Raw genomic sequence first — 16,472 nt, forward strand, 5'->3', positions numbered from 1 at the left:
CATTATAATATATGGAGGAGTATGGGGTGTATTATACTATATGGGGGACTATGGGGCACATTATATTATATGGAGGACTATGGGGTGTATTATACTAAACAAGCAAAATGCTGCATATTCATTGGGTGATTGGATTGTTTATGCCGGAATAAAAATCATTGTTCTCAGCAGCACATCACCGGTGTAAACTGTAGATGTGCTGCTGATAACATGATACTGTATGGTGATCTGTTAGTGATCTATTAGTGATCGTTCTGTCCTCATCATTCTTTCTCAGGAAAGAGGCCGGGAAACAAGCTTCCAACGACTTCAGTATTGTCGATCACACTCGTTTAGCGGCCTGAGATCAGCGCATGTAAATACAACCGAAATGCTTCTGTGTGATGTACAATATGCTAGCATTTGGGGCCCCATTTTAAACTTTGCCCAGGGCCCCACTTTACCTAAAACTGGCCCTGACCACACTGTACTTACCTTCCCACTTCCCACTGTACTTACCACAGGGCAGTAGCCAAATTGGTGAGCTCATAAGTTCCAAAGCCAATGCCAGACACCAGGAGCAGTGGCGGAGACTCACAGGCGGACCTGGTAAGATGGGTACAGAGAAGTTTGCTTCCTTATAGAAGTGTTCCCCTACTCCAGTCCAACAGATCCTGTTTTCAGAATTTCCTTAGTATTTGCAAAGGATATGGAATTATCACTTTGGCAATACTAAATAAATCCTGAAAAAATGATCTGTTTGGTGGCCCTTGAGGACCGGAGTTGGGGAACTCTGCTTTATAGTAACCTGCAGCCGAGGACATTCATTTACTCGAAGGGAAAATCTTTACAAATCAGTTATTATCCCAGAATAGGTAATAGATATATGACTGCTGTGAGTCTGATCACCGGCACCCCTACCAATCCTGAAAACTGAAGTCCATGAGTCTAATGAGTTAGTGGAGTGGTGGTTTATATATATATGACCACTGCTCTATTAACTGAAAAGGAGAGCTGACCGGTCAGTCCACATTGCACTGATGGTCTTGCTTGCGTACTACTTCTTCATTCGAACTTAATGATTGGTGGGGTTTCCAGCCGGTGGACCCCCAGTAATCACACTTTTATCACCAACCCTGTGCATAAATGATGTTTCTGCTAAAACTACTTTATGACTACTATGGTTTTAAATGGATTTCCAAGTTATCAATTTTGAAAAAAGACACTGAGTTAAACCAAAATCCTAATGTGTTGAGCAATCCAGTCCAATTTAGCTAGTTATTATCGGAACTTTAAGGACCCATATACTGTTCTTGCACAGGGGCCCTCTTCTGTATGTCTCCACCCCTGGACAGGTGATAACTTGCTAAATATGGACAACCCCTGTAAGCGGTAGAAGGCAACGTCGTTGATAATGGTAAGGCTACAGTGGTCAGTAGAATGAGATGATGAGTCCTAGCCACATTAGGACATAGCTAAGAGATGGGCATGTGATGCCAAGAAGGATTATGCTCAGCTCTTTAACAATGAATGCATTATTGTCACGTATGCCAGTCGTATAGTGTGGTATGCAATGTATGGTTTAATGGAGGGCTATTAAGCAGTGGGTGCCTCTTCTAGCACCCCACAATCATCAATAACAATCCTCTTGCTTGTCTTTCCACTGTTGGAGCCATAACTTTCCATCTTCTTTATTACCTCCATCCCTTCTACTACGGTACCAAACACCACGTGTTTACCATTCAGCCTGCGGGGAAGGAGAGAGCCACGGATTATGGTGGGCGATAATGTAGATGAGGAACAAGGGATACTAGATATTGGGTGCATTTTTATAAAACAATTGAATATGTCACTCAAGTTTTTTCTTCTTACCAATCAGCCTTAATGGTTGAGATGAAGAACTGGGAGCCATTGCTGTTGGGTCCTGCATTGGCCATAGAGATAGTACCTGGAGCGTTGTGCTTTAAGATAAAGTTCTCATCTGCAAACTTACCACCGTATATAGATTTACCACCCGTGCCATTGTGATTTGTGAAGTCACCACCCTGGAGAGAGGGGAACAGAGCAGAAAGACGAGGGTGTGAGCATATGTAATTCTGGTGGTTATGGAGAAGACTGGAGGCAAAGAAGGAAGAAAAGTTGTCCCGGATTAATCATTTTTTTAAAGAAATTTTTGTCTCTTATCTTTCTTTTTGCATTGGTGGACTTTGTTTCAAATTTATCAAAGTAGGTGAACAATGCTAAATAATAAATAATAAATAAATTGGTGCAAATTCACAATGCTTTTCTTTGTACCCTTTTACCCTACAGTGCCATCTTATAAGCTCTTTTACCCCTTCTTCTCCAGGACCTAAACCTGTATTCTTTTTTCTCATACACTAAACAAATCTGATAGAGGTCACTCATGCTTTTATTAGACATCAATCCATGAAAAACAGATAGAAAATACAGACCATCTGTCTGCTGTCTGATTTTTAGGCTGAACCTATCCACTTGAAGTCCATGCTGTCAGACTCTACATCCCCTTCTCCATGCAAGTGGCGGTGGTGTATCGTCCTCCTGGCAATGTGCCACAAACAGGAAGTTGATATCATCAACCATTCCCATTTTATTTAGGCATATCCATATAAATGGCCCTCCCTGTATATAAATACATATGAAAAATAAAATGGGGTATTCCAAGAACCATTTTCATACCGAAGGGCCTAAAAGGTTGGCAATAACTGTTTCATGGTAGTATTTCTAGCATAAAAATAGTTTGCTAATAATTTTTTGCTGAAACGTTCCTTTTTTATCGTTTGTGGAATCTTCCTCTTTCATTTATAATTAGATCTGGAAGCAAATTCTCAGGGAGATCTATGTCCGGCCCATAGATCTAAACAGCTCATTTACATATTAAGAAAAACATGGATTTCTCTGAAATAAGATATCGGATCGCAGATATCAAGGTATCATTTTATTCAGCTTCCTATGACCTACATGCCCATATAGACGGATGAGGAGGGTTCATCCTACAGAAATACTCTCTTTAAGAGCCCGTAAATGGAAAATGTTGTTCATACATATTATCTGTGTGATGAATGTGATCTGTAATGGTGTGACAACCACTTTTAAGCCACAGTTAAGTACCTGGCACATGAAGTTAGGGATGATGCGGTGGAAAGTGCAGCCCTTGTATCCAAAGCCAACTTCGCCTGTGCAGAGTTTAAGGAAATTTTCTACAAACAGGAAACAAAATGAATGCAATGAATGGCCCATTCAAAGGCTTAGAATAAATTAGGTCTCCAGGGAAAAACAAGAAAACATATTAATATATGTCTATATATTTGGAGGAGCACAGTGGCTCATTGGTGGGCACAGTTTCCTTACAGAGCTGCACTCCAGTTTTATATGTGGCTAAGACCATGACATCTGTATCTTCTCCCCATTTTTTGTGCGTTTCCTCTGAGTATCTCAATTTATAACGTCCTCTAAACATATAGATAGGTTATCTAGTTTTCAAAGAAAATGTCTCCTGTGACAGCTAATGGGACTACGATATTTATTGACAGTGAATGTGAATGATGAGGAGCTCGGTACAACGTGGCAGAGTATGTTGTCCATGGTCGCCGGACCAGAGAGCTGAAAGCCTCCTCCTACCTGCCAGAATCCTTAGTGCTATTTCTGATTAGTATGACTAGAGTGTTGTCATACGTGGCTAGTGCCGCAATGATGACATCGAGCCGGGTTTATAAATCAGAAGAGGTGTCCAATGGCCATAGACTACTGATGTGGTCACTGGACCAGGGTCATGAAAATCTTTTTATCATCTCTATGTTAGTCTAAGTCCAATGACTTCTTGTCCTCCAAAATATTTGTAAAATATTAACATGAATGGTTCAGGTCTTTATCTGGTCTTTGGACTGGGCTTAGTGTTGTATGGCCATTTAGGGCTATAATAGAGGAAGGATAATGCAGCCCAACTGACTTGAAATCTTATTTATTCAAGTAGGTATCATACATCATGATTAAGGATGCTGCGGCACTAGAAACGCGTTGACGTCATCTTTTATCCTAGCATAAATATTTTATCAGTTACCCTCTGTATGATACCCTACTTGAATAAGATTGCATGTCCATTAGGCTGGATTATCCTTCCACTATCACAGTTACCTTGTGCCAAGGCAGAGCCGCTCTCCGTGCTTAAGACTATATGGGAATAATCTCATGGTGCACTGGAACATTCTTTTTCTATCATTGTCACGGATCCCACCGTGCTGCCACCAATTTGTCACGTACCCACTCTCAGCACGCGACTTGGAGTTATGCCTGCAAGAGTTAATCTATCTCCCCTCTCTCAGTTCAGCATTCAACCTCTGTCCTATGCTGTAATGGGAGCATAAATCACACACCGACCCAGGCCACACACCTGCTCATACACGCTGCCACCACTCACTGAACACACGGGTGATGAGTCCCGGAAATATTAGTGCAGCGCCCCAGAGTCCTGGTCGTTGCAGTACTGATGCTCCGCCGCTAAGGGGAGTGATGGTACGTCTGATGGCACTGAAGGAGTTCACCTGACCAGGTATCACAGACACCAATACACTTCATAGTCTGGTCTCCAGGGGGAGCTAAGGGTGCTATGTATTAGGCCACTCCTCACAATCTGGTAAAACTGGGGTTGGATAGGAAGTTAGAGAGAAGCTGACTGGGTTGGAACCAGGCAACATCCTGTGGCAGAGGGTGTTGCGGGGAAAGATTCAGGGGGGTCTCTGTCAGGGGTGGGATCCTGACAGAGGCCTAGCATTGCGGCAGTATCTCAAGAAAGGACAAGAAGCGAGGGGTATTGTGGAGGAGTGAGAAACGGGAATACAGCAAAGAGGCGATAGAACCAGAAGGAGTCGTGCCCCAGACCAGCAACATCCTTCTGAGGCGCAAAGCCGGTGGCCGGAACGCCGAGAAAGTAAGAGACTTTAAGCATTACTTCAAACCACGGCAGGACAGTCAATTATAGGTTGGCTGTCTCACCTAAATCACCTAAGCAGACAACGGAGGCAATTGTGGCAGAGGGGCGACTCTAGGGTCCCGGAAGAACTCCAGGCCTACCCCGTCATACGGGTGCGTCCTAGCCATATTATCTGGGGGACGGAGAGAAAGAACAACAGGAACAGACACAATAGTTGTGAGGACTATCCCGTGGTGCTCAGCAGGGAAGTACTACAACACACAGGCGCTAGAAGGTAGGCACAGATTTCCACCTGCAAAGGGAACTCTGGAGGTGCCATCGGACCGGCCGGTCTCAGACAGCCCTGTTAACCGTACTCTGGATTGAGGACCTTGAAGCCTTCAGTAAAGAGGTAAAGAGACTGCAACCCTGTGTCCTCGTTATTCACCGCGATCTACACCATGCACCATCATCACACCTTTCATTGGACGCCCCTTAGCAGGGTCACGGACCGGGTCTAGCCACCGTCACAACCCCAGAACTGAGACAGAGAGGCCCAGTACCGAGTGCCCCGCGGCCCTGCTTCTGGGGGCGCTCCATTACTACTACTGTCTGACAATCATAAGGCTCATACAGTTTAAGACTATGGCTTCTTTAGAACATACAAGGTTCAAGTTGTTAAAGTTTTATGCTTTAATACAAAAAGGTACAGTGCTTACAATAAAAAAAGGTATAAAAATATGCTAACAAAAAGACATACAGTACAAATATGCAAAACAGTTATAAAAAATAAACAGGAGAAAACTTACAGAAATATCTAACTTTGTAGTCTGCTTTCTGCTCCCTGAGGGGGGATGAATATGGACTGGACCGCATCAGCCCGGCTGCCCTCAATCTGTGAACAACTTTGTATGTGCACAAGCCTAATTTATAGAGTTTAAGGTACCTTCACACTAAGCGACTTTGCAGCGAGAACGACGACGATCCGTGACTTTGCAGCGTCCTGGATAGCGATCTCGTTGTGTTTGACACGCAGCAGCGATCTGGATCCCGCTATGATATCGCTGGTCGGAGCTAGAATTCCAGAACTTTATTTCGTCGCTGATCACCCGCTGTCATCGCTGGATCGGTGTGTGTGACACCGATCCAGCGATGTGTTCACTTGTAACCAGGGTAAATATCGGGTTACTAAGCGCAGGGCCGCGCTTAGTAACCCGATATTTACCATGGTTACCATTGTAAAAGTAAAAAAAAACACTACATACTCACCTTCTGATGTCTGTCACGTCCCCCGCCGGCGGCTTCCCTGCACTGAATGTGTCAGCGCCGGCCGTAAAGCAGAGCACAGCGGTGACAGCCTCTCAGGTTAATATTATAATTGCTTGTTTTTGATTAAACCACGGCCGCTCCCCCAATGAATATATTATTTTCTCTGAAACTCTTTGTATAACATTTCTCATAGATAGATAGTGTCAGGCTGTAATTGACATCTCTCTTCAAAAGAGCTAGAAGGTGTGAAATGTTTCCCTTCCTGGTTCCCAGCAAGACCCCCTGGCGAGATTGGAGACAGTAGACTGCTTGCTCAGGATACCATATGTTGTGACCCACTGTGAGACCTGCAGTCTCCGGACAGATGTTAAATTATTGCTAGTCACACATATATACCTATACATAGTTCACTACAATCATCTATGACAATACCACCGGATAGGTGATCAATGTATTATTGGGGGGATCCCAGTAATCTCAAAATTCTGTGTGAAAGAACTGGTAGCGTGCATGCATGACCACCACTCCATCCACTTCTATGGGTCTATTGGAGCAGAAGTGCAAGTATTTGACCACTGTTCCCACAGACAGTGAATGGAGTGGTGGTCATGCATATAGGCTACCGTTTCTTATACATGGGAGTACCTCAACCCTCATTCATTTTTTTGACTGGTGGGGAGGCCGACCACTCGGATCATACATTTGATCACCTGTGTATAGGATATAAATGTACAGTTTATATCATCTGTTTATACCATGTACTGGAATCAGATCATGTATTGATGTGCAAAAATACACTTTCATATCTCATTGATCTAAAATCTAAATGTGCCATTTACCTGCAGTCTTGGGCACTACATCAAACCGGAGCTAAGGAGAAATAGAAACACAGATTAGTCCACCACATTACATACAGTATGCACAGACATATCACTGAGCTACAGAAGCCATTTCTTCCCACACTAGTTTCTCCAATGTAAATATTTTTGGAAAATCAGATGCATATTGCTCAGCAATCCAGTTGTACAGTGGACCCTACACAGATACTATTCTTACCACTCTTAGATATTTTATAGATGCCTATCAAAAGGCACACTCTGTTGTGGCAGAGATCTGTTAGAGGGGTATTCCAGTTTCAATAAAACAGTAACGCTAAAAAGTTTTGACACAACTATTTATGCAATGATTTTCCTTGTTTTTGTTGGAAAGTGCACAATGTAGATTCAGACTGTAGGCAGCAAAACTACACATGGAAACAATGTTGAATAGAAACACGTCAAACACACCCAGAATATCTCTCAAACCTTAGACCCCTCAAAGTGCCCACCTTTTAGTCTCATGGTAGCTTTACACCCCCTTGGCATTCTCTCAAACAGCTTCAGCAGGTAGTCATCTGGAAAGGCTTCCAATGAACAGGTATGACATTTCAAGAGTTAATTTGTGGAACCACCGGCCTACAGGATATGTTTGCAACCACAGGTGTGTTTTGTGAGGCAGTATTAGTACACAGCTCCATACAGTGCTAAGCCCTATCATACAACGTCTAAGCCTGAATAAGGCAAACACCACTAAACTACGGAAAGTGTAATAACAGTCCATCAAAGACATAGGTCAGTTGATACAGATAATTGCTAGAACCTTGAAGGTATCCTCAAGTATAGTCATGAAACTGGAGCAAGTTCAGAGAAGAGCTACCAGGATGGTGAGAGGACTGCAAACTATGTCCTACAAGGAAAAGTTAAAGGCTCTGAGAACGTTTAAATTGTAAAAAAAGAAGCCTAAGAGGAGACTTAATAGCTGTCTACAGATATCTGAATGGATGTCACAGTGTAGAGGGATCATCCTTATTCTCATTTGCACACGGAAACACAAGAAGCAATGGAATGAAACTGAAAGGGAGAAAATACAGATTAAATATTAGAAAAAATCATTTTGACAGTGAGGGTGATCGATGAGTGGAACAGGCTGCCACGAGAAGTGCTGAGTTCTCCTTCAATGGAAGTCTTCAAACAGAGGCTGGACAGACATCTGTCTGAGATGGTTTAGTGAATCCTGCATTGAGCAGGGGGTTGGACATGGTGGCCCTGGATTTCCCTTCCAACTCTAACATTCTAGGATTCTATGAACCTATCAAACTCTATGGTAAGGACTGCCCCAGTAAAGGACGACTAAGAATTGCCTATGCTGCAGAGGATAAATTCATTAGAGTTACAGTACCAGCCTCAGAAAACTCAAATTTACAGCACATCAGAAACAGACATCAAGAGAGATCTCAATATTAGCTTTCCAGAGGAGACTATGAGGCGCAGGCCTTTATGGTCAAATTGCCACTAGACAATAGTTCAGTGGAAATCTGTACTATGATCAAAATGTGAGACTTTTGGTAACCAACTGCCATGCCTCTGTGATAAACATAAAGGTGTGCGGATGAGTTCCAACATGTGTGATGTCGACGCTGAAGCATGGCGGGAGAGGTGTGATGGTGTAGGGGTGCTTTTATGTTAACACTGTTGGTAATTTATTCTAAATCCAATGCAAACTTACCCAACCTGACTATTTCAGCATTCTGTAATGTCATCACATCATTAGTGTGACATCATTATCAAAACACGTCCAGGCTATGTTAAGGCTGTGTGATCAAGAAGGAGTGCAATGGAGCAGGGCATCAAATGACACGGCTACCACAATCACCCAACAATTGCACAATTTTTGATGGTTTGAGATGAGCTGGATGTAAAATCAATGCAAAGAGGTCGACAAGTGCTCATCACCTCTGGGAGCTCCTTCAAGACTGTTGGAAGCCATTCCAGGTGATGACCTGATATGGCTGCTCGAGAGAATGCCCTGTAGGTGTAAAGCTGTCATCAGAGTAACAGGGGGTACTTTGAGGAATCTAAGGTTTATCATATACTAGATTGTGGCCCGATTCTAACGCATCGGGTATTCTAGAATATGCATGTCCCCGTAGTATATGGACAATGATTATTCCAGAATTCGCAGCAGACTGTGCCCGTCGCTGATTGGTCGAGGCAACCTTTATGACATCATCGTCGCCATGGCAACCATTATGACATCTACGTTGATACTGTGCCCGTCGCTGATTGGTCGAGGCCCAGGCGGCCTTGACCAATCAGAGACGCGGGATTTCCATTATGACATCTACGTCGATACTGTGCCCGTCGCTGATTGGTTGAGGCCTGGCGGCCTCGACCAATCAGAGACGCGGGATTTCTACGTCAATACTGTGCCCGTCGCTGATTGGTCGAGGCCCAGGCGGCCTCGACCAATCAGAGACGCGGGATTTCCAGGACAGACAGAAAAACCCTTAGACAATTGTATAGATTGTGGCCCGATTCCAACGCATTGGGTATTCTAGAATATGCATGTCCCCGTAGTACATGGACAATGATGATTCCAGAATTCGCGGCAGACTGTGCCCGTCGCTGATTGGTCAAGGCAACCTTTATGACATCATCGTCGCCATGGCAACCATTATGAGATCTACGTCGATACTGTGCCCGTCGCTGATTGGTCGAGGCGAATTCTCGACCAATCAGAGACGCGGGATTTCCAGGACAGACAGACAGAAAAACCCTTAGACAATTATATATATAGATTATGATTTGTTAAACACATGTTTCTTTACTCTTTGTTTTCATATGTGTCCCTCCATGGTTTTGTTGCCTTCTTAATCTACAATGGGGAATTTTCAGCAACAAAAAAAGGAAAATCATTGCATGAACAGGTGTATTCAAACTTTTGACCGATACTGTATTAATTGTATATGTAAAAGTTATACAGCTTTTTAACATATATTGGCACCAGAGAGATCACCCACAATCCCACTGTTGCCACCACTTGTGAAGAACCTACATCTCGCAACCCCACCTGATGTCATTATTACGTTAGATGGATCACGTAATGCGGTATCTCCACTTCCACCAATGTATCGTTTTGCAACCCCCTGCGGACACGTAAGGTCAACTTGGTAGAGTTTTACACAGACGTCCAAGTCCACATTGGCCCAGGGAGGCACGGAGAGCGAGAGGATGTGGCCCATGCAGTCACTGACGTGACACCACTCTCACTAACAACCCTGACAGGCTGAGAGGCCCCTTTCACTAGCACCAATGAAACAGTGCTGCGAGCCCAGTAGGACTGGCACCAGTTCCTCGTTAAATAGATAAGACCGGTCATTTAATGAGACTATATCAGGCCAGAAACCAGCCCCGGTAGCATGGAAAGTTAAACCCAGAAATGGACGTGTGGATTCGTGGATCGAAATAAAAGAGCAGCCCAAGGATAAATTATATATTTAATTGTCTTAAGGGCTCACTAGACAATACACTATATACACAATAGCTATACATATACAATGGTCAGATATGAAAATACAATAGTGGTAGGACAAAAAGGAGAAAGGAAGCTAGTAATTTTATTTATTTTGCTCCAAACAGGCAGTGTTTACAAAAGTAGAAAAGATATTATAAAAGAAGACAAGTATTGTATGTACAAACAATTACAAATAAAAAGGGATTAACGTTGAAAATCGACTTATGGTTCATTCATATCATTCAGAGGTACGCCGTGTGGTGGCTGGGGAGGGGACCTTCCCCACTTATCTTCAGGTCAGATTGCACAGCCTGTCGTAGCTGAATCCCCTGGCAAAAGACCCCCCTTTGTCTGGGCCTCTGAGTTTTATACCTTTGCCTAAACCTAAGGGTCTCTCCCCCTGGATGACCTCATGGGGTGGACAGAGCTATGGAATGCACTCCTCGTTCTTGAGGATATGAAAAACCATCATCCCGCATATCTTGTTGTATAAACCTCGTAGAAAGATGACACAATGATCATGATGATCCCCACATCATGGGGGTTCCTATAAGTGTAAACACAAGGTAGATACATGACCCGCTTAAACTGCAATCCATCCCTTGGTCCCTGCGAGGTGCTGCACTCAGAACTTACCGGCATGTAGCCCTATTGTCGCACATACCAAATATATAACTTTCATATGTCTGTCACTAATTGGGGTCGAGTTATGCCTTACTATTAAGTTTCTACAGGAACAAAAGAGCACATGGCACTGTGGCTGCCTTTCCCAGCATAAAGCTATAAGCTGCTCAGTGAAGGTTGCTGGCACGCTGGTCTCACATTACAGCTATATAGCAGAGGAGGGAGGGGGAAAGGTGAAATCACACACAGGCACATGCAGGCAGAGGAAACTGCAGCTGAGAGCTGTATGTGTAATTGAAGTAATGAGAAATTCTTCCTATTTCCTGACATAGACTAAACACATCTTGGCTATCTGTTTCCTATTAGCTGTTCTATGTTCTCCATGGCCCTGGGTGCTAGAATGGGTTGAGACCCAGGCAGGCGTTCGCTATGTTCTGGGGATCTCGGAAATATACACAAAGTATGACTAGGACGTATAGTATCTCCATAACTTAATGAAATTATGTTTCTGGAATGTTGTAAAAGGTGTTTGCAGCTTTTCAGCATGACTATATTGCAAGCAAGTCTTTGTCCTGAGCTAAGCTGCTCAAGCTGTGAGACCTGTCACTCACAGTCTTTGAGGCCTGTTCCCCCCTGCTGGTAGGTGTTCTGTTACAGCTGCACACTGAAGATGTTTTTATAATCCCATGCCACATAGCATACAAATGATTGACATGAAATTACATCTCCAATTTTCTTCACTGGTAGACATGCAGGGAGATAGGGAGTCAAGCAGGATGGGGAGGGGGGGTCAGACAGCTTTATCAGGGGCTTGCTCCAAAACAAGCCTCTAATACACCTGCAGTGAAAGATGGGTTTAACATGCAGCCTGACATAACAGGTTATAAGTAAGAACTGTATAGGTTTGAAACGCGTCAATATTATCTGACCCCTTTCTTGGACTTGTTGTACATGTAAGATGTGTAACGTGGTGTGGGGCAGTAGCCATGGGTGAGGCACTCGTCTGTCATGTCCCAGAACTTTACATAAAAGTGGAAGTCCTGGCTGGGTATGTGAACTTGTGCTGTGAGGGCGCTACGCCAGTGCAGGCGCATGTAACCGATGTTGCTGGTTTGCCAGGACCAGATGTGTCACAGTTCAATGAGGGAGACCACCAGTGAAAAATAAGCTCTTTACTGAACGGGAACTCGGTAGGGAATATATACAAGAGATAGCAGGTACACAGTCTTATGAACATTTCCTTTACAACTCGAAGCATTTTCCACACAGTTTCCTTTCTTCGTTTCTCTATTGTTCTCTATATCCACTGTTTCTCACTACTTCACCACAACCCAGCTTTAACACTAGAGTCCTGCTTAGCAAGAGTAATTTACTTGTCCCACGTCCTCTTTTTGTTCTAGGGTGCCAGTATGGCCGGTAATGCTGGTGCTCTGGAACTACTGCCAGGGACACTTTACTCATCTCACATACTCAGTCCTGTTTTGTCTTGTTACCTTCAATCATTATAAACTCAGGGCCTTATGGCTAGGCGTCATGTCCCAAGACCCGTCTCCGGAAGGTCACTTTGTCTCTTAGTCACTTTTACTCCAGATCTCACTATCGCTTTTTTTTGGTCTCCTCTGACTTCAGGTCACCCCAGAATGCGGCAATGCTCTCCTTTGACCTTTAGGACCACTTGCTATGCACTCCACGTCCTATCTGACAGGAAATTGTCACTTTCCCTGCAACTCAACCCCTCCCACTTGGGCTATTCCTAACCATCAACCATTAACTCTAACTGTCCCTATGGTTGAACTGCACACTCAGTTCTGCTAACTTCTATAACGTACATCACAAGTCACACTATACATCACAGTTCACATTGCATAACATTTTATAACAACAAACTTGTGTTTTCAAGAGGGAAACGTGGGCAGCATGTCCATCTCCTCACATTTGCACTGAATGGCTTGATATTTTTATATGGATTACAATAAGGACAAGATAGTCTCACTGCTGACCATATTTCTGGTCTGCACATGAAGGGGTCTTGCTGTCTCTCTGGCGATGACACATTCTGGGTGTCTTGCCTTGTCAGACACTCGCACATCTTGCAGTGCGGCGTTCTGCTCCCACACACGGTGACGTCATAACTCCACCCGCGGACAGCTTTGTGCCATAGCAGCATCCCTGGGGCGACAGACTCTGCAGCGTGCTCGGCCTACATCTTGCAGTAAGCGGCTGCTCGCTGCAGAGATATTTCATGCTGTCATGATTTATTTCATTATTTTCCATTATCCCCTTATATTCTAGTCGTATACACAGTGCATTCACCCACATCAGTCCCTGTCCCCAGTGGGGTTCACAAACCAGTCTCATAGGAAGTCAAATGACCCATCAGTGTGGGTGGAAACAATAAAACTCACACATCATAAGAATGTGTGCCACCGAGACCTAGATGCACACGGCTGGATGGGGCAACAATTATTTAACCCTTGATCTGCTAGTACAATAATCCTGGGATTGTAACGAGGCATGCTTCGGGCAGTAGGAGTTTAAAAACGGCTCCAATGCGTCTGTCTGAGGATTAGTCAGATTTGGGACGTAATTCCCTTTGTCCCTCGTTTTAATCAGTTGATGTCTGCTCCTATATCATTGTGATTCTTATTTGATACCTACAATGAGCATGAACTAACAATAGAATGCTGGTCCTCCTTAAATCTTCTGCACCTCTATATCCCTTGCAAGCGCTACTTTACTATATTCATCACCGTAGATCATCCTGTTATTACAGCATATAATACTATGGGGCTCATCTATAAAATTTGTCATTGTGGAGGGGGTTGGCTAATTCTTAACTTAAAACTGAGATATAAGCATATACCCTATTCATAGCATTGCTTCACTAGTAAGCTAGGGTCACACGACCATATGAGAAAATCGGTCCAATAGTGCTAATCACGCTCTGATCAGAGTTTGATCACAGTGTGATCATAGAATGATCCAATTATCTCAGATGTGGAGAAGATGGGAAAAACATGTCTCCATCTTCGCCATTCTGCTAGTCCGTAAAAATCAGACTGCACTCAGATGTCATCTGAGTGCATTGTTTTCCATGGACTCATTGACTTGCATGACTGAGTGCGATCTGAATATTGGATCAAACTTGGGCATGCAGCAATTTTTTCCTCGGACAGACGCCGTTTGAGTAAAATATTACGCATGCGCAAAGCTCCATACACTTATATTGGTCCGAGTGTGATCCGAACGTTTTGTCGGATCGCACTCAGACCGAAAATAAGCTCATCTGCACTTGCCCTTAGAGAAAAGAGAATCGATTTGAGGTTAATTAAATTTGCTTAAAATTTCACCAATAATCCAGATCTTTCTACAACCTAATTTTTTGAGATTTGCTCAAATTTTTTTTTTTTAAGGTCTTGAAAGTAGTTTAAAAAAATACATTATACTTTCCTCACCTCTTGCCTGTCCTTGTGTCCCTGCTTTTTGCCCGTTCGTCTGCTAGCTTGCTTCCTACCTCCGCATCCAGTATTCTCTTCCATCTTCACTCTTTAGTGCCAACATGATGCCATGCAAGAACTGAAAAGTGAAGAAGACTGAAGATGGACTAGAAGACTGAAGATGGACTAGAAGACTGAAGATGGACTAGAAGACTGAAGATGGAATATAAAAGACTGAAGATGGAATATAAAAGACTGAAGATGGAATAGAAGACTGAAGATGGAATAAAAGACTGAAGATGGAATAGAAGACTGAAGATGGAATAGTAGACTGAAGATGGAATAGAAGACTGAAGATGGAATAGAAGACTGAAGATGGAATAGAAGACTGAAGATGGAATAGTAGACTGAAGATGGAATAGTAGACTGAAGATGGAATAGAAGACTGAAGATGGAATAGTAGACTGAAGATGGAATAAAAGACTGAAGATGGAATAGAAGACTGAAGATGGAATAGTAGACTGAAGATGGAATAGAAGACTGAAGATGGAATAGAAGACTGAAGATGGAATAGAAGACTGAAGATGGAATAGTAGACTGAAGATGGAATAGTAGACTGAAGATGGAATAGAAGACTGAAGATGGAATAGTAGACTGAAGATGGAATAGAAGACTGAAGATGGAATAGAAGACTGAAGATGGAATAGTAGACTGAAGATGGAATAGAAGACTGAAGATGGAATAGAAGACTGAAGATGGAATAGAAGACTGAAGATGGAATAGTAGACTGAAGATGGAATAGAAGACTGAAGATGGAATAGAAGACTGAAGATGGAATAGTAGACTGAACATGGAATAGTAGACTGAAGATGGAATAGAAGACTGAAGATGGAATAGTAGACTGAAGATGGAATAGAAGACTGAAGATGGAATAGAAGACTGAAGATGGAATAGTAGACTGAAGATGGAATAGAAGACTGAAGATGGAATAGAAGACTGAAGATGGAATAGTAGACTGAAGATGGAATAGTAGACTGAAGATGGACTAGAAGACTGAAGATGGAATAGTAGACTGAAGATGGAATATAAAAGACTGAAGATGGACTAGAAGACTGAAGATGGACTAGAAGACTGACGATGGAATATAAAAGACTGAAGATGGAATAGAAGACTGAAGATGGAATAGAAGACTGAAGATGGAATAGTAGACTGAAGATGGAATAGAAGACTGAAGATGGAATAGTAGACTGAAGATGGAATAGTAGACTGAAGATGGACTAGAAGACTGAAGATGGAATAGTAGACTGAAGATGGAATATAAAAGACTGAAGATGGAATAGAAGACTGAAGATGGACTAGAAGACTGAAGTTGGAATAGAAGACTGAAGATGGAATAGAAGACTGAAGATGGAATAGAAGACTGAAGATGGAATAGAAGACTGAAGATGGAATAGTAGACTGAAGATGGAATAGTAGACTGAAGATGGAATAGAAGACTGAAGATGGAATAGTAGACTGAAGATGGAATAGAAGACTGAAGATGGAATAGAAGACTGAAGATGGAATAGAAGACTGAAGATGGAATAGAAGACTGAAGATGGAATAGTAGACTGAAGATGGAATAGAAGACTGAAGATGGAATAGTAGACTGAAGATGGAATAGAAGACTGAAGATGGAATAGAAGACTGAAGATGGAATAGAAGACTGAAGATAGAATAGTAGACTGAAGATGGAATAGAAGACTGAAGATGGAATAGAAGACTGAAGATGGAATAGTAGACTGAAGATGGAATAGAAGACTGAAGATGGAATAGAAGACTGAAGATGGAATAGAAGACTGAAGATGGAATATAAAAGACTGAAGATGGAATAGAAGACTGAAGATGGAATAGAAGACTGAAGA

General features: G+C 42.9%; 1 protein-coding gene across 5 annotated transcripts in view; it reads right to left on the minus strand.

Annotated features, from left to right (window-relative positions):
* Positions 1 to 270: 270 nt before the first annotated feature.
* Positions 271 to 16,472, minus strand: part of LOC143774928 (peptidyl-prolyl cis-trans isomerase F, mitochondrial-like) — a 32,941-nt gene continuing 16,739 nt past the window's right edge. For 2 of the 5 annotated variants that reach the window (XM_077262736.1, XM_077262740.1), the window contains 4 exons: positions 7,015 to 7,045; positions 3,109 to 3,197; positions 1,852 to 2,024; positions 271 to 1,726 (listed from right to left, as the gene is read on the minus strand). In XM_077262736.1, coding sequence (XP_077118851.1) covers positions 1,576 to 1,726; positions 1,852 to 2,024; positions 3,109 to 3,197; positions 7,015 to 7,045 — 444 coding nt within the window. In that variant the 3' untranslated portion in view covers positions 271 to 1,575. Of the gene's footprint in view, positions 1,727 to 1,851; positions 2,025 to 3,108; positions 3,198 to 7,014; positions 7,046 to 8,719; positions 9,107 to 12,624; positions 12,739 to 16,472 lie in introns of those variants that run through there. The other 3 variants (XM_077262741.1, XM_077262739.1, XM_077262737.1) reach the window with 3 other exon arrangements.

This window comes from Ranitomeya variabilis, chromosome 5, assembly GCF_051348905.1.
Source record: "Ranitomeya variabilis isolate aRanVar5 chromosome 5, aRanVar5.hap1, whole genome shotgun sequence".
NCBI classification, from domain to species: domain Eukaryota; kingdom Metazoa; phylum Chordata; class Amphibia; order Anura; family Dendrobatidae; genus Ranitomeya; species Ranitomeya variabilis.